The following is a 17377-nucleotide window of genomic DNA, read 5'->3' as shown; positions in this document are numbered from 1 at the left end:
AAGAAGCTTCAAGGTTTGAAAGTAGCTCAGTTGGAGGTTTCTTGTGCATAAACACTGTATGTCCCAGTGCTCTCAATATTTTTCTCTCTAAGCCCGTTTGCCTCTAAGAAAGACGACAGAAAAGGTCCTTGTTGATTTTGGAGCTTCAAAGGTCTATCTGCAAATCCTTTAAACACAGTCTATGTGCATTCCACAGACTCAGTACAGGGTTTACCTTCGAGCTGGACACAAAATTATTTCTGTGTACTTTTCATTACAATCTCTATATTCTGTCGTTTTTCAATGCATGCAGTTTTTGAGGGGTAGCTACATGAAATTATCCATAAACATTTTTGTAATCACAAATGCCCGGTGGACATTTTCACACACGAACAAACAGTAGCCTTCACATAAAGAAAAGCAGGACATCATTTCCCAGGTCAAAGCTTCATTCCTCTCGAGGTCCTTATACCCATTTCCTCATTTCCTGTCCTTTTCTGAAAGGATATGAGGAAGAAGATCCTCTCATACCTTCTTTATTATACCTTCAGTTACATTCCTATGTAATTTTTTAAAAATAGAACTAGTACATGAAGCAAACAAATCTATACATTTACTTTCAGCAACTGCTTGAATGTTTTGAACAGTTAATACCGCATGGTTAGCTTTTGTGTTACAAAACTGGCTTGAAAATTGTAAGATGATTGATTTTTACAGAATTTGTCCAAATCATCAAGTCAGTATTGAGTGGAAAACATTAATTTAAAAAAACGGTTGTACATCTGTCTCTGGATGGGTAAGTGAATAAGTCACCTTGTGTGGTGCCTGAGGGCTGAGGCGCTCAAGACAGCAGCTGTTCAAAGATCTGGAGGTCACGAGCCATCAACATGAGCAGCAGTGCCTCTTGTAAACATCGTGGCATAATCCCATTTTTAGAGTGTGTCATATTAAAGCGAACTAGTTCGACTTCCACGTTCACGCCTATAGGCTGCTACCCACAACTGTGATTTCTATTTGTTCACAAAAACAAGCTTTGCCAGCTGGCTCTGTGTTGAACAATTGTCTGTGAAACACAGTATATAAATAGCAACTATGTGCTTGCATGTGTGAACGTTGGGGTGATGCCTCACAGTGCTCCTCCCTGAACAACAAAGTCTATCTGAAGCCTGCAGCAAAACAAAACCTGACCTCTTCAGTCCAAAACTGACTGGAAATTTTTATTTATTTTTTAGGTTGGGGTGGGAGGGTCATTTGAAAAATGTTCCAGGTGTTATGCAAAAACGAGGAGCCAAAGGTGGTCTCCAACACACATAAATTTTAAAGCACTGAATTGAAGCAAACAACAAGAGATGGATCTGAGCAGAACATGTGTGTCTCCAAAATGTTAGAAAATACACTTGTGGGTTTGATGGATGCAAACGCAATTAAAACAATAATGATTTCTTCAACCATTTGGCAGAAACGTTCTAAAACAGTTAAGACTTATGACAGCTGGAATTTCATAAAAGAGGATGATATGGTCTAAACTGAGGTACATCCAGAGCAATTTGTCTCAGCCTGTCCATGATGTTTTCTACAAAGCGCCACAGGAAATCCTTCCTTCCTGAGGCCTCAAGACTATAAATCCTCGTTGCAAAAAGCATTTTTTTGTGTGTGTTTTTATCATTTTCATTCTTTCCATGCTTATATTACTTACTGTGCAGGTCCACCATATTCATCACCTTTATGCCTTTCACATATTAATGACTAATATTACTTGTTTATTTTTATCCCATCATATTTGATATTTGAATTTTATGTTCTATTTAATATGTAAGAAGAAACACTGTAAAATAATTTCCCTCGGATTAATCAAGTTTTTCTATTCTCTTCTAAAAAAAACCGAGTGTGTAAAGCATTGGTTGTAATGTGAGTGCGCCCCCTTGAGGACTTTTAAAACACATCATTCCTTTTAAACCACCGGTCTCGTTTGTTTTCCTCTGCAGCTTTCTGTTTAATGATAATGTTTAGGTGAAAGCTGAACAGAAATCAAAGCAGTCTTAAACGTATCCATGTGTGTTTCTGCCTCGCAGCTGCTATTGTTTATAGCCGGTTATTTTCTCCGCCGGTAGGGGGCGACATTACAGGTAAACCCGCCCTGACCAGCACTGTTTACTCCCACGAAGAAGCAGCCCGGGTGGCTCTCTGTTGGACATGTCACAGAACTGAGGGCGATGCTAACTTGTAACCAGTAGTTAGAAAGAGTTATTCCAAGGTACCTCGAGGCTTAGAGTAGCAGCTGTCGAGCACATCATACCAGGGGCGGCCTGCGAGAGAGGGTCCTACACACCGGTGAAACGTTACGGATCCCGGCTGGTTAGCTGGCATTAGCTGGGAGCTCCCTCAAAGTATCGTCATGTCTGCGGCCGGAGACTTCGGGAACCCTCTGAGGAAATTCAAGCTGGTCTTTCTCGGGGAACAGAGTGGTAAGTCGCACACTAACAATCTCTAAGCTACTGAGTCTGATTTGAAGCTAAGACGGGAGTTTGGTGACTTGAGAAGTGATATCCGTCGTGAAGCTCGTAGCTAGCTAACGCTAGCCGCATATCGTTAAACTTGGCTCAGGAGTAGTTAGCATTGCGACACGTAACTTGTTCACCAGCTTCATATCCGCACTGGATACACACAAGTATGATTTATTTTTTCATGGGCTTTGAACGTTGGGCGTCTATTCTTAGCTTACCGGTGTAGCATAAAAACCACAGGGCTGAAATAAGATCGCTAATATACAGTTAACTGAGTGTTAATCATTGAAGAGCCAGACTAATTTACCTTTTGTGTCAGTGGCTGTGGTGATTTCTTTATACAGGCTGCAGCTACCAATAGACGATGCGTTTGGTTTCATATGAATGTGTCGAATTTAATGCTGTGCGCAGGACATTGATACCTCAAACCTTAGACATGAATCAGTGTTTCTATCCCGGCAATTCGCAGCTACCTGAAGTTACCGAGCAGCATTCCTACAATCTCAATGCTTGTTTTAACTTTACAGCCTCATTGCAATCACAGGGTGCTCTCGGATGGAAGGAGGCCGGGCGGTCTGTCAAGTGAAGGCCTGGAGCTAACAGTAATTTGTGTGGCTTGAAAGTGAAGGTGTAGAGTGATTCACAATAGCATTTAGTTGTTCTGCGCTCTAAAATAGAGTCAGAGATGAGTCTGAAATATCATGCACAATTAGTATTTGCATATTTTTTTCTCCTTGAATGCTGTTAGATGGGAGAGACCGGTTTCTAGCGTGATGTTGGTATTTGATGTATCTGCCAAGCCCACACTGTCTTTGTGGTATCATTGGTATGCACATCACACCTATTGTTGCTACTGATATATTGTATAACAAAGGAATTTAGTCGCCCATATTACATCGATACGACAACACTGTCAAACTTTTAACAAAAACTCCAGTGATGACAGGTTATGAAAGAATCCTCATACGCAGCACATTGTTTTATTCATGGTTGTGTGATGGTGCTTGATGGTATTGTGGAAGTCTTGAACAATAGGAACTCTGAAGTCACCGAAATGAAAACATCAAATCTATGAACCTAATCTCATAGATCCAAGGATTTTTTTTTTTTTATATTGTAACATAAGATGACTCTTTGAAGTAGTGAGCAATAAATTAACTGCTCTTTTTAGTATGGAGCCATATCTTCAATTCTGAAAGAACCATCAAAAACAGTCACAATTCTGTTTTTGTTGATTGTGTTTGTGTTTAGTCTGAGTAAAAGGAGAGCAAAAGAAATGTCTCAAAATGAGCAAATTTATTCAGGTGGTGTATCCTCGAATAGATAAGACAGACTTTGTGTTTGTGGGATCAGCTGTGGCTTCCTGTAGTCTTGTAAACAGCAGTGTTGGCTTCAGCGGAGTCACCACTCCTGGATGTACGTTGTAACTGATAATGTAACTCGAGCTGGAAAAAACAGTCTGAGGCAGTGAGAACTTTGTGAGTGCTCAGAGCGAGTAGGAGAGTCGTTCTGTGCACTCGTGATAAACAAATATTATACTATTACATATGCGCATAACTAAAAGAACATTTCTTACAATTTCTGAGCTACTTTTTGCAAAGACTCCAGTATTGTTTGATAAATACTATTCATTTTCAGAACACTCGAGCGCAAAAAATCCCCAAAGCAAGTCAGTTCAAGACTAAATCAAATCAACAACCTCAAGAAAAAGAATGAGGAAGTTGGTTTCCAGCACCAGTTGTTTCTCAATTTCCGCCAATCTGTGGCTTTTGAACAGTTTAGATTTCGCTTGGTGTTGGTTTGTCAGACACAGAGACAGTAATGTATCTTGTTATGTTGTATAAAAACATGATTTCCCCATAAACAAGTATTCAGTAGTCAGGCCGGTTTGTGTGTAAGCATCTTGGCATCATCGATGACTCATCTGTAAGTGTGACAGCTTGTGAGGTTCAAAGGTCATCCAACACGACACGCATTTCATCACAGGAAGCTGAGACAAATCTGTTTGAGTAATCTGTATTTGCCAATCTTTTGTCATCTTATTTATCCCATGGTGTTTGCATTTTGTGGTAAATGTGTTGGTTTATTAGCCACTTCGCCGAACAAATTAAAATTAATTGACTGTATTCATAATTTCAGAACTCTGTGAAGTTGTTTATAAAGACAGAAGGTCAAACAGCTCCTGGCTACATGTTCATGAGCATGAAAATGCTGGGATTTTTCTTTTTGTTTGTTTTTTTTTTAAATGTGACATATGAATTTAAATCTGCGTTTTGGATAGCAAATGAGCCAGAATGACAAGTCACCTCTGCGGATTCAAGTTTACAGACCGGAATGATTGAAAACGTTAAATAATGCAGGATAGAATTTGGAAGTTCATCAATAAATTAGTGACTTCTTAGTTTCAGCCCTCTTCAAAGTCACATTATTCTTACAAACCTCCAAAACTGTGGCGAAAGTGTAATTGTTGCTCTTTGTGTGTTTCAGTGGGAAAGACTTCGCTGATCACCAGGTTCATGTATGACAGCTTCGACAATACTTACCAAGTGAGGCTCCTGTTAATTCATCATCATTCCGCTATATTCATTCGTGCTTTCTGAAGATGTGAATGTTTGACTGATTGTTTTCCATTTGCAGGCCACAATAGGAATAGATTTCCTGTCAAAAACCATGTACCTTGAAGACAGAACAGTAAGTTTGTTTTTATCACCAGCAGTAAATCAGCCCTGTTTGTTGCTCCTGTCTTAAACTCTTTCAGACGGTTGAAGGAGGACTAACTTCTGACAGGATCGTGTCTTTGTTCCTTTCAACGCCCGAGTTCCGCTGTTTCTGAACACACGGCTTTTATACTGCCTCGAGCCATAATCAGGACGCTGTGTCCACGTGGACAGTCCTCCCTTTCTCTGTTTGTTTCCTCCCTCACAACACCAGTTTTCTTCCTCTCTCTCCTGCCCCTCCATCTACTCTCTCATCACTCTTTTGAAATGAAACACCTTACTTGATCAAGAGGATGGTTGATGACAAGTGAAGGGTGATTATTTCTTTCCCCCCCAGGCCCAGACAGCTTTGCTCTCTCTGGAGATCATTCACTACCTGCATGCACGACTCTCTCTCCTCTCTCTCATTAGTCTTGACTTTATTTAGTTTCCTTTTCAGTTGACGTTTTGTCACTTTGACTTACCTCATTTGTCTTTTTTTTTTTTCTCGATTTATTTACATCCCTTCTGTTTGTTTTTTATTTTTTTTTTCTCCTGTTTTTTCCTTTTATTCTTTCTATCATCCCCGTCCCCCTTCCCGCCCCGCAGATCAGGTTGCAGCTGTGGGACACGGCGGGGCAGGAGCGATTTCGTAGCCTCATCCCAAGTTACATCAGAGACTCTGCCGCTGCTGTCGTCGTGTACGACATCACAAGTAGGTGGATAACGGCCCCGCCGGGACGTTTCCCTTCACCGACATGTGATCCGTGTTTCTGGATGTTTAGAAGAAAAAAATGAGAAAAGTTAATACACTCTTTGATTCAGAAAGCAGGATTCACAAACCGTTCTCTCAGCTGAAGCTTCTCATCTCCTGAATACTGACGCTTTCCTCCCGTCTTTCCCTTTGTGTCTCCTCCAGACGTCAACTCTTTCCAGCAAACCACAAAGTGGATCGACGATGTGAGAACGGAACGAGGGAGCGACGTCATTATCATGCTGGTGGGAAACAAGACGGACCTTGCTGACAAAAGGTAAACTGTCGCCAGTCGTCCGCCTCCCTGCCTTCCTGAAGGAGGCTCTGTATTGAGAACTTGCCAATGAAGTCATTGATTGTTACCGCTGGTCAGTCGGTGCAAAGTTCCTCCACACTTCCTGAAGCAGTCGATACCTCTGACCGTTTCATCTGGATTTTCTGCTGTTTGATGCATTTTCGTCACCTCTCACATGGACTTGTTTTGTTTCTCGCTGTGCACCTTCCCTTTGTAACTCCCCTTATCTACCACAGGCAAGTATCTATTGAAGAGGGTGAGCGGAAAGCCAAAGAACTAAATGTTATGTTTATTGAGACTAGTGCAAAAGCGGGCTACAACGTGAAGCAGGTAAGAGTGTGTGAGAGTCGTGCTCCGCGGTCCTGCTGCAGATGCTGCCGCCCGAGCTCCAGCTCCAAAAGTCCCCCTCCGAAAACAGAGGCTGGAGTTTTTGATTCATTAAAATGGACAACAAACAACACGAGAAGCAGCTGTGGCAGTATTTCCTTCATCAAACACTCAGTAAGTTTGAGTGTAATAATTATAATTAACTTACTGGGCTGGAAGAGGCTGCTTCATGCAGCTGCTCTGTTTTTCTTTTGCAGCCAGAAAGTTTTGTTTCCCGAAATCATGATGTTTTTAGTTTGCGACCGGAATTGAATTGATCAGTCTCAAAGAGGGACGGGAGGCTTTTGGTGTTGAGCACCGGTGGCAGCAGCAACAGGAAGGGGCACGACTTGCAAAAACACTTCAATATAATCAGTCTCTTTTTTTTTTTTGTTTGTTTTTCCCCCTTGTCTTTATGTCTGTGGCGGTGTCTGTATACGTGTGTGTGTGCTTGTGTTTGTCCCGGTGGTTGTGTTCTGTGTTGTTCGCGGTGACTTTTGGCTCATCACAGACAGATAACCACAGAGGAGGGAGAGCAAAGAGCGAAAGAGATGAATGTTCTGTTTATTGAAACAAGTGCAAAGACAGGCTACAATGTGAAACAGGTAGAGCGTGTGCACCTCCGTGTGTGTGTGTGTGTGTGTGTGTGCGCGTTCATAGTGCTCATGCTATCTTCTGATTGGTTTCTATTTCACACACGCATGCGTGCATAGAGGTGTGCTCTAAACGTCACCTTCCTCTGGTCATGAATGCATTTGTTTTACAAACTCTTTCCCACCCGTTCAGATTCACATTGGCCCATGTGTTTGTTTTTTTGTTTTTTTTTTTTTTAACAAAGCTTTATTGAGGGGGGTCAGAGTTTGAAAACAACCTACATTGCACTAATTACCACAAAATTAGCATTATTACAGCCTTGAAATTTGCACGTCTAGCCCAATCAGATGCTGTTTAATGGGAAGTGAACATATTCAGCATCGTCATCTTTCTTGAAATCCCATGAAGATTCATCAACCACTCAAAATCCTCTGAGCTCTGTCATCGTCAGATAGTAAATCACAGCTACATCCTCTTCTCAAGCCACTTGCAAAGCACAGAAATATGACCTTGCTGCAGCTTCAACACAAGCTGCTTGATGCGATACCCCGGAGAAGCTGTGATAGGCCTATTTCTCTGCGTTAAGCTTCAAGTGGACCTTATGCTAAATCATCCAATAGGATTATATCCAGCACGCCGGCTCGGTCTCACTCTGTCATCGTGCTCCGAGTCGACTCCGCTTCTGACAGAATGCGTCTGGCCTCTCTTTCCCTGCAGCTCTTCCGCCGCGTGGCGGCCGCCCTCCCCGGCATGGACACCACACAGGACAAGAGTAGAGAGGACAGTATCCTTTGTGTGCACGTCAGGAATGAACCAGGAGATCCTGCTTCCTCACATCACGGCCCTTTTTTATAAATCTGTTGCCACAGTGGCTCACTCATGTTGTGAGTGAAATTGTGAAATTGTCTAATCAGACGCAACCAGCTAGTGAAATTTTGTGGTTGATATGAATGTTTTGAAGAATCACAGCCTGTCCTCTGTCTCTCTGTGAAGTTCCTTAACTCCTCCTCCTCCTCAGTGATCGACATTAAGCTGGAGAAGCCGCCAGAGCAGCCCACCAGTGAAGGAGCCTGTTCCTGCTAATGTCCCGGCCTTGTCACGGCTGCTTCTGAAATCCGTTTTGGCTTTCCTGTATATTCCCCCTCACTGCCCCCCCCCCCCCCCAAGCTTCAGTTCCCGGGTCTGCCAGAGAACACTACATCCATTTTATTCTTGTCATTGTGGGAAAAAACTGCTCTGATAGTCATAAATCACTTTAATTGAATATTTGCACTGTAACACACATACGCAGCGAGTATTTACAGCTCGGCCGTCTGTTGAGCTCTCTAGTCGTTTGTTTCCGGCATCTAGACGGTGGTACAAGAGTGATGAGTCACTTTGGGGTAGTTGGTATCAGACGATACCAGATTTATCAACCAAACTGAATGATGTGTGTGTTTTAAGAGTGTCAATATCTTTTGGAAACTCCTGTATTGCTTTAAGCTTAATAAGCACAACGTGGCTCTCGTATGCATTTATCAGTCAACTTAATTTGTGCCGCATTTCCAAGTGATAGGGAAGGATTCACGACAAGCTGTGTTAAAAGTGGTCTGTTTTTAAATTGTTTTTTTTTTATTATTATTTTTGAATATCTGGTGGCGAAAAGTTGTGTCAAAGGTTATCAGCAAACACTCGTCTTGACTCGTTTACACCCCCGAAGTGTTCGTGGTAAACTCATGTTGAGGGTTGAGGTGCCTGTACCAGCAGTCACCATCGTCCCGCAGGACGCAGCAACCGCACGATACCAAACCAGCACCACACACACACACCACACGGCTGCACTGTCCACATCACCGTCCTCCATCTTCCCCAAGTCTTTTTAGAGATGGTTTTATTTTTACCTTGGCTTCCATTTTCTACTCTCTCTTTATTTTTTTTATTTGACTAGATCTTTAATTATTTTTCCTTATGGACTGCAGATATCATAGATTACAACTATTTGATGGTAGTATTTGAGGAGGATTTTTACATGAAACCCATCAGAAACATTAGATAAGGCGATACATACCTTTGGAGGGTAAATTGTATGTAGAGGGCTTCCTTGGTTTTGGGTTTATCTAGTTAAGTTTGCGATCATCTTTATAAACGAGATTAAAGATTTTTTTTTTCTTTGTTTTTATTTTTGGCATTGATCTTTTGTTAGTGATCATTCTACATGTGTATTTAATCCACAATGACTTGTAATATTTATTTCTTTTGGATTCATGTTTCTTTTTTATGGCTGTTAATATCATCGCACTCGGTATGGAGTTTTGAATCGCTAATGAATATATGCATCCATCTGGACCACCTTTAACAGAATCAGTAGAGTGTGTCTGCTGTTTCCTCTCAGTGGGAGTTTGATCATATTGATAATATTGTGCAATTTCTGTGTGAACTTATTGAGGAGAGTCTGACATGTATAGCATAGTAGTCCTTAACGTTTCTGTCTGGAATGGTTTTAAAATGGAAGAATAAAAGTACATTTGTCACCGCTGCTTGAAACGACCAAAATGTTTTTGAAAGCTGAGAAGTTGAACAAGTGAACAGTAAGTTCAGTATGTTGTTATACTGGATGTAGCCAATCCCAGCTCCAAAACATAACCTGGTCCTTGAACACCAATCCAACATGTCATTCTGCCTGGAAGTCTGCAGTTACTGTGTTGGAAAAATTGAAATTTTTTTTTTTTTTTTTCATAATACTGCTGTTGCATTCATTATTGCCCTCAAATCTCATGCAAAATACAGAGGAACTGCACAGAAACTCATCCCAATCATCAGGTACTCTGCATTCATCTTCATTGCTGATTGCATGCATACTGAATAGGTAAGGCTAGGGCTGAACGATATGGGCAAAATTTCATATCTCGATATCCATGCCAGATATCTCGATATCGATACGATATATTACAATGGATTCAGTGAAAGTTAAGCATTTTTCAGAAAAATAAAAACATAATACTAAAGGATGTAAAAAAATGCAGTTTTATTTATGAGAACTCACTGCCACTACCACCAAACTTGTTTGTGCAGATTCTGCAGCCGCCCTCTGCCATCAGCTGTCAACCAGTAAACGAGGTTTGTGGTTGCCTGGCCTTACCTGTGCATGAGCGAGCTGACATGCAGGGCAAACAGGGGAAATCTTGATATCGTTGATTTTGAGAAACTAATGTCCTGAATGTTCATATCGCGATATCAATATGATAACGATATATTGTTCAGCCCTAGGTAAGGCATACAGTACTGCTGCCTCTAGCTTTCAGGGTCAGTTATCACAACCTGCAAGTTTCTTTTTTTTAATGTGACCCAACAAAACTTTTTTTTTTTTTTGGTAATCTAAGATCTTTTTTTCTCTTTTGTCTTCTAAGATCAAACAGTGATCACGCTGAGTTAAATGGAAAAAAAAAATAATTAGGTGACTTTATGTAGCCTACTCACAAACAGAAATTCAGTCATAATTCTTGACAAAAAAATTCAATATGAAAAAAGTATCAGTCGTTAACTTGGTAAAATAGCATGTTCATGTGAACTGGATACAAAACTTGATATTGCATGTTTTAATATAGCTGCGCTGAAATAGCTTTGCTTCTGTTTTTTTTTTTTTTTTTTTTAATTATTTAATGGCGTAAACTCTAGATTTTGTTTGTCTAAAAAAGGGACAACATAATCAAGTTTTCTATTTGGTTTTCTTCTCTGACATTAAAACATGATATTGCACATCGAAATATGATTGCACATAAAAAGGGTAACATTTGATGAAACAATGACATGAGCAAAGATACGTATTCTATATAAACTAAAGAATTTCCAGTCTTTTAGAGTTTTAATATGGTTTTAGTCAAACATTAAAAATAAATCACATCACAATATGAGCGCCACAGTTATTAAATTTTTTTTAATGCTTCAAACCTTACAATTTATTCTTTTTGAATGTAGAAATAAAGTTCGTTTTATTTGCAGTGATTTTGTACAAAATCTCGCGAGAGTTTCCAATCATCCATTACCATGGAAACAAATGTAAACTTTGCTGCTCCCGGCGTGCTGAGTGTTCAATAATGGCCAGCGATTACTACAAGACCCTGGAAATAAACAGACACGCAACGGATGCCGACATAAAAAAGGCGTAAGTTGTTCGGGTTCGGGTTCGGGGTTCGGGTTCTGGTGAAGCAGCTGTTTGTGTGTTTTGTGCTCGTTGTAACCGGCCGCTCGGTTCTCCTCAAAGATACCGACGCCTCGCCTTGAAGTTTCACCCGAGCAAAAACAGGGAGCCTGGAAGCTCAGAGAAGTTCTCCCAGCTCGGGGAGGCCTACGAGGTTCTGAGCGATCGTAAGTACAAAGTAATACTAGTGTTGTGGCAGTAAACTCTAAGGGGTAGATATTATTTTACTTTCTATAGTGTGCCCGAAGGGAGAGAGAATGAGACATTTTAGCCAAAATATGATTGAAAATCCAACATCTCTTAATCTCGCTCTCTTATCTCTTAAAGAAATATTTCCGAAAATGATTTCCAATCAGTTTAAATTATTTTTTTCATTTATTTGGTTTAGAATGTGTGTTATTTTGGCATAATATCCTGTCACTCTTCTTTTTCTTCTTTGTATGGTTACTGGGGGTCTGGATATGTGGTTTGGTATCTAAAATTTGTAGCAGGGATATAAGGAAGAGGAAACGAATGAAGAAAAAACGAGCTGATTGTATGAATTTGTAGAAGCTTGATAATAGGAAGCTTGAAAAAAAAAACCATCCGGGGCAATTAAAGTCAAAAAAAGGGCTGGATAGTATTTAGAACTGTGGCCTTCAGTCAATTGCTATATTATCAATGCCTGTCCAAGGTCAAAGTTAAGATAGATTATTGCCCCCAAAATTAAACTTTTTGCTGATTTCATTGTTTTTAAATATGCTGCAAATTTTTGGGGTATTTTGTCTGAAGAATTAGAAGTAAATTGAACAACACAAACATGTATTAGCAGTGACACAACTCCTCCAAGTCTTGAAAGCAGAAAATTCTATTAAATTACCGTAACTTCAAAACTGACCTGCATGCAAACACTTAATGCTGTCATAAAATGTTGTTTTCTTCTTCAAAACAACCTTTAGCCAATTAAACTGGATCTGCAAAGTGATTCATTCTTAATTAAAATTCCTGTTCTTCTGTATTTTAGCAGTATTTCCTGGTGGTATGTCTCTAGTCTAGAACATAATCTTTGTTCATGACAGCTCGGAAAAAGGCGACCTATGATAAGTTTGGTGAGGAGGGTCTGAAGGGCGGCATCCCGCTGGAGCACGGCAGCGGTGGGGCTTGGTCATCCAAATATGTTTACCATGGAAAACCAGAGAAAACCTTCAGGCAGTTTTTCGGAGGCGACAACCCGTTTGCTGGTAAGAGAACACGGTCGGACTGCAGACTGACCCTGACTCCTCAGATCCCACTGGCTCCATTAATCACCATTTCTTCTCTAGACTTCTACACTAATGATGCACCGCTGCAGTTTGGTGGGCTGCAGCCAGGAGTGGTGAAAACACAGGACCCACCCATAGAGAGAGACCTTCACCTGTCCCTGGATGATCTATTTCATGGGTGCACCAAGAAAATCAAGATATGTCGCAGGGTAAGAGCTCCTGCATGTGATTCTCATGTTTGACTGGCTGTATCATTCCTATGTTATGTTCTCTTTCAGTGTTATTGCATCCAATAAATGTTGATACAACTGCTGATTGTGTTTGTCAGGTTATGAATGAAGACGGACACACGTCGAGTATCAAAGACAAAATCCTGTCCATAGACGTGAAGCCTGGATGGAGGGAAGGCACACAAGTGGTTTTCTTCAAGGAGGGAGATCAGGTAAGTGAACTATTTCAGCAACGTTTGAATAATACAACTTTATTGTCTCCCATTGTTTGTCAGTTAATGTGTGTCGTGGCCAGTCCAGGCCTGTAGAGCTGTCCCTGGTGCTGATTCAACTCACGCTGCTCTCAGACAGCTGATTTCTGAGAGTTCATGAAAAGACAGTACTGCTAGCTTTCAGGGCTTCTTTATAACTTGAATAATGGAACATGAGTTCATGAACGCTCTTTATTTTGTCTTTTTTTTTGGAATCAACAGTAAAGAGAAAACATATTTGAAACTGTATTCGCCTAAATTCAAATTTGCAATTAAAGGCTAATTACTGTAAAATGTGATATGCTCCAACGCTCCTATCAAAGAGGAAATATTTGAACAAAGGTGATATTTCCGTTTGTTTTTGCCTGCAGGGACCAAACAGAATCCCCGCAGATATTGTGTTTATAGTCCGAGAGAAAAGTCATCCCATGTTTAAAAGAAAACACAACGACCTGATCTACACATTGAAGATCTCTCTGGAGATGGTTAGTCACAGATTTATTCATAAACTCGTCACGTTTATAGAAATGGTGTTTAGTTTCACAGTGATTTCCTTTCCAACAGGCTTTGACTGGCTTCTCTGTGGACGTGCAGACACTAGATGGCAGGCTTCTCTGTGTTCCCATCAATGACATTGTGCAGTAAGTGAGTTTTAAGTTCAGACAAGTATTCCACTCAAAAAGCATACGTACTTGTGTCCTTTTATAATGCTTTTAATGTATCATTCATCTCAAATTATCAGAGAAGAAAAAATGTGATGAAAAGAAATGAAGGCAGTTTTTTTTTTTTTTTTTTTTTTTTTTTTTTAATCTTATCAGCCCCACATATGAAAAAGTGCTGACTGGAGAGGGAATGCCGCTGTTCGAAGATCCTTCCCAGAGAGGAAACCTCATCATTTCTTTTGACGTCCAGTTTCCAGAGAAGCTCTCCGCTGAGAAGAAACAACTGATCAAGGAAGCGTTGTCATTCAAGTAATGATCACATTATAAAAATAAATCTCAATCTGATCTCTGACGCCTGCAACTCTACCATGAGAGCGAAAGACAGACACTGACACAAACCGTAATGCCTTGAATTTAAATATACATCAGAAGGCAAGAAAAAGTAAGTTGCATATCCTTGTGAGCGACAGTAAGGACTAACTACGCTGATGTTGTGTAAGTGTGAGTCGCTGCCATCATGGCTCGTTTGAGCTGCTCATATGTTACAAACATCACAACGTTCCAGGAGCCCAGGCGCAGAAAAGAAGGCATGAATCTGAAGAGAGAGAAGACAGAGGAATATCAGGCTTGAATATTGATTGGAAGCTGATTTTATAGTCTTTTATAATATATTGTCAGGTATTTTTGCACTGATCACGGTGTACCCCTTATAAAAGGCCCGCGGACCCTCTTTGGCCATCATGGCAGCGGCACAGTTCAGGACGCTGCCGTACTGTCCGCTGGCAGAGTTCATGTATCTCGTCTTGACGACGTCGACAGGAGAGGCGATTATGGTTGTGCATAGCCCTGCGCCGAAAGCCGATACGAAGTGGCAAGGCAGGTTGTCTGTGAATGAGAGGGTGACGGTTCAAACACCGCCGTTTCACAGCCCTGAACCAAACGGAACTGGATCCACTCACCTGTTAGAGGAGTGGACATGATCAGCATGTCCTTAATAAAGTCGTACGTCACCAGCTCTGTGCAGTTGACGATGGCGTTGCGTGTGATGTTTGGAGCTGTACCTGCGCGACAGGCTCATATCAGACTCCTTGTAAAGAAACGAGACCATCAACCAGATGTTAAGCTCAAGCTACCTTTCCAGAGTCCTCGGACACCTTCTTCCTTCGCAATGGTCTTGTAAGCATCAATGGTGCTGCAGTAGCGTCTGGAGAGGCCGGGAGATCTGGTCTGTGCCTGGAAACGGACTTTCACCACATCCGTGGGCTGAGCAACAGCGACGGCCATGGCCCCAGTGGTTCCTCCAGCGAGCAGCCGGCTGCCGATGCCAGCGTCTGGAAGAGTGAGGGGTCGAACGCCAGGCAGGACCGACGGAGAGTGGAGGACGGACGGAGGGCGGCGGATACTCACGGTCGGAGCCTTTAGTGTAGAACTGCTTCACAGAGTCGTAGAGACCAATGCGGACAGAAGCAAAGCTCATCTGCCTCTGGAGTCCTGCCACCAGCCCGCTGTACAGACTCCGGGGTCCCTCTGTGCGCACCATGGTGGAGATGGTGCCGAAGACGCCGCGGTACTTCACTGCAGGGCTTCTTCCTGTCGCTGCCGGACCTCTGGCTTCTCCTTGGATCTGTTTAGAATGTAAATCAACGGAGAGGCTCATCTTCCCACATTTTAAAACTCTCTAAAGTACAAAGAATTTAACTTTTTGTACATTCTATATATCTTAATCAGCATTTTTACATTCGATCACATGGAATATGCTTAGTATTCAATTAAAATACTCTGCATTTGATAAACATTTATAACTGCACAAAGCTTTTGTGTTCTTACCTGCAGCCGCACTTTGGCCGTGTCCAGAGGGAACGTGAGCAGATCGGCTATGCAGGCTGCAGTTCCTGCACCCACAAACTTCACAGCTGCAGATGGAGGCACGTCTGCTGGTCCAAATCCAACCATTTTCCAAAACTCTTTAAAGATCAATGCAAGAAATCAAAAGGCTTGTTTTGTTTGGACAGGGCTAGGAGATCCTTTGGAATCTGAGAAAAAGAAAGACAAAAAAAGAAAAAAAGTCAGTCACTCTATCTAAAAACTTTAATTTACTTCACACTATATCATTGGAGCCTCCAGCCGGTGTGTGTTGTCTGTTTATATAAGTTGTTCTCATTGCTTGAGAAGTTTAATGACTCTAGAAGGAGGACTATCGTTCAGTACATTCTGTACCATCACACTTGTTAGGCAAGCTTTACTATTTCATTTTCACCGCTGGAAAATTTAATTAGGCATGTCAACGTTTACAGAGAAGTAAAAAGCTTACCTTTATTGTAGCAATCAGAGATCAGGATTCTCTAAAGGCGTCTCTCTGACTGAACTTTGCCCCAGCTATAAACAGCTTTCCTTGTTTTTCCATAGAATATTTTTTAAAAGTGTTGAGCCTCACGAGCATACTCCAAATCCTGCAAACCAGAGATAATTTTACTTAATATTGCAATTTAACAATACTTTAAAATTATTACAGACAGTCCAAAAACTCAAATAATTTGAGACAGTATGCTGTACCAAAAGGTAATTTGTTAAAGATGAAGTTGAATTCTGGGTGAAAGCGCTCTCCAAGCAGCAAAGTCTCAAATGAATGGTCCAGGCTTAGGAGATGAATGAGGGGGATGCAGTGGAGAGGAGAGGAGGGGCGGCGTTTTAAATACTGCCATGATGCTGTTACATCACTGCACATGTGTTCCTGGAGGGGCAGCACCCCAACCATATCTCTGCGCCCGCCGGTTGGTCAAACGGGCCAACTGGAAATCTGCCCGAGCCACAAGCAACCTGTTATTGTACTTGTCTGTTGTGTCATGGGCAAATCTATTTCAGGTGTCCTTTAATTTTCCTGTCTTAATATTTAAGTTTCTTTTTTATATTGTTTATTTAGGCATGAAAATGCAAAACATTTACATCTTTTTTTTTTTTTAATTTTTCATTTGAAGGATTTTTAAAATTGAATTTCTTAAGTAGCCCAAAGTCGTTTGTGTTTGATTCTGTTGAGTGTTGGGTTTTCACAGAGAGTGCTGAGTCATGATGAAAACATAAGAACAAGCCGTTCGCAGCGCGCCAAATTAGAGCCACATGTTGGGACCAGTAATCACCTCACCGCAGCGTTCTGTGAAGACCTGCTCCGTGTTTCTGAGAGAGGTGCGCCGGACCGAAACGATCAAAGTGAAAATGAAAAGAAATCTTTGGTCAAACGTGAAATAAAAGTAGGTGTATTATATAAGATAATGTTTATTTATTGGAATGAACAATACTATGTCAAAGTTCATGAGTACATGTTGTCCTACATGCGGTGCTGTGCCTGTATATGGCACCTTTTAGAGCCCCATTGTTAAACTACAGCCACTGGAGCCAGTGTTGCTTCAAATACTGAGAGGCTGTCAAAGCATAACTGTGATTGTCGCTTTGTTTATTTCTTTACCCTCATCATCAAATGCAATATGTGAAGCTTGGGTACGTCACACGACTCCATGTGACTAGAATGGAAGTGAATATACCTGTTTTTCTCAGTGAGTCCAGGTTATTCCGATTAGATCTTATAGCCAAGCTAATCAACCAAAATAAAAACAAAGGAAATGAACGCTGAGAA

The 17377-nt window shown here is 41.2% G+C and overlaps 3 protein-coding genes across 5 annotated transcripts; 2 read left to right on the top strand and 1 right to left on the bottom strand.

The window, feature by feature from the left end:
* Positions 1-2129: 2129 nt before the first annotated feature.
* rab6a (RAB6A, member RAS oncogene family) lies at positions 2130-9703 on the top strand. 3 transcript variants are annotated; one of them, XM_030100904.1, is made up of 8 exons: positions 2130-2444; positions 4971-5029; positions 5121-5174; positions 5789-5894; positions 6099-6210; positions 7106-7199; positions 7906-7972; positions 8207-9703. In XM_030100904.1, exons 1-8 carry the CDS (start codon positions 2375-2377, stop codon positions 8269-8271), a joined length of 627 nt encoding a protein of 208 aa, XP_029956764.1. In that variant the 5' UTR covers positions 2130-2374; the 3' UTR covers positions 8272-9703. The 3 variants fall into 3 exon arrangements, with proteins under 3 accessions (XP_029956764.1, XP_029956763.1, XP_029956762.1); XM_030100903.1 differs by lacking the exon at positions 7106-7199 and adding an exon at positions 6465-6558; XM_030100902.1 differs by lacking the exons at positions 7106-7199; positions 7906-7972; positions 8207-9703 and adding an exon at positions 6465-7081.
* A 1556-nt stretch (positions 9704-11259) lies between these two features.
* dnajb13 (DnaJ heat shock protein family (Hsp40) member B13) lies at positions 11260-14062 on the top strand. The gene is made up of 8 exons (XM_030100703.1): positions 11260-11329; positions 11429-11532; positions 12424-12585; positions 12667-12815; positions 12935-13048; positions 13459-13572; positions 13652-13728; positions 13906-14062. The coding sequence occupies exons 1-8, from the start codon at positions 11262-11264 to the stop codon at positions 14060-14062; spliced, it is 945 nt and encodes a 314-aa protein (XP_029956563.1). The 5' UTR covers positions 11260-11261.
* LOC115395258 (mitochondrial uncoupling protein 2-like) lies at positions 13865-16398 on the bottom strand. The gene is made up of 8 exons (XM_030100704.1): positions 16303-16398; positions 16061-16199; positions 15577-15782; positions 15157-15373; positions 14883-15080; positions 14709-14810; positions 14454-14634; positions 13865-14344 (listed from the first exon to the last, which is right to left on the bottom strand). The coding sequence occupies exons 3-8, from the start codon at positions 15700-15702 to the stop codon at positions 14230-14232; spliced, it is 939 nt and encodes a 312-aa protein (XP_029956564.1). The 5' UTR covers positions 15703-15782; positions 16061-16199; positions 16303-16398; the 3' UTR covers positions 13865-14229.
* Positions 16399-17377: the final 979 nt, after the last annotated feature.

Source organism: Salarias fasciatus, chromosome 10, assembly GCF_902148845.1.
Source record: "Salarias fasciatus chromosome 10, fSalaFa1.1, whole genome shotgun sequence".
Taxonomy (NCBI): Eukaryota; Metazoa; Chordata; class Actinopteri; order Blenniiformes; family Blenniidae; genus Salarias; species Salarias fasciatus.
Note: the sequence above shows the minus strand (reverse complement) of the source record. Positions and strands in the feature narration are given on the sequence as shown.

Excerpts from the sequence above, each read along its gene's own strand:
- rab6a (XM_030100902.1), top strand. The coding sequence starts at position 2,375 with ATGTCTGCGGCCGGAGACTTCGGGAACCCTCTGAGGAAATTCAAGCTG. Across the intron at positions 5,175-5,788 it reads TGTACCTTGAAGACAGAACA|ATCAGGTTGCAGCTGTGGGA; the intron begins GTAAGTTTGTTT and ends CCCGCCCCGCAG. Across the intron at positions 6,211-6,464 it reads ACGGACCTTGCTGACAAAAG|GCAAGTATCTATTGAAGAGG; the intron begins GTAAACTGTCGC and ends TATCTACCACAG.
- dnajb13 (XM_030100703.1), top strand. The coding sequence starts at position 11,262 with ATGGCCAGCGATTACTACAAGACCCTGGAAATAAACAGACACGCAACG. Across the intron at positions 13,573-13,651 it reads TGAAGATCTCTCTGGAGATG|GCTTTGACTGGCTTCTCTGT; the intron begins GTTAGTCACAGA and ends CCTTTCCAACAG. Across the intron at positions 13,729-13,905 it reads CCCATCAATGACATTGTGCA|CCCCACATATGAAAAAGTGC; the intron begins GTAAGTGAGTTT and ends TAATCTTATCAG.
- LOC115395258 (XM_030100704.1), bottom strand. The coding sequence starts at position 15,702 with ATGGTTGGATTTGGACCAGCAGACGTGCCTCCATCTGCAGCTGTGAAG. Across the intron at positions 14,811-14,882 it reads TGTCCGAGGACTCTGGAAAG|GTACAGCTCCAAACATCACA; the intron begins GTAGCTTGAGCT and ends CCTGTCGCGCAG. Across the intron at positions 14,345-14,453 it reads CCGCGGGCCTTTTATAAGGG|ATTCATGCCTTCTTTTCTGC; the intron begins GTACACCGTGAT and ends CTCTCTCTTCAG.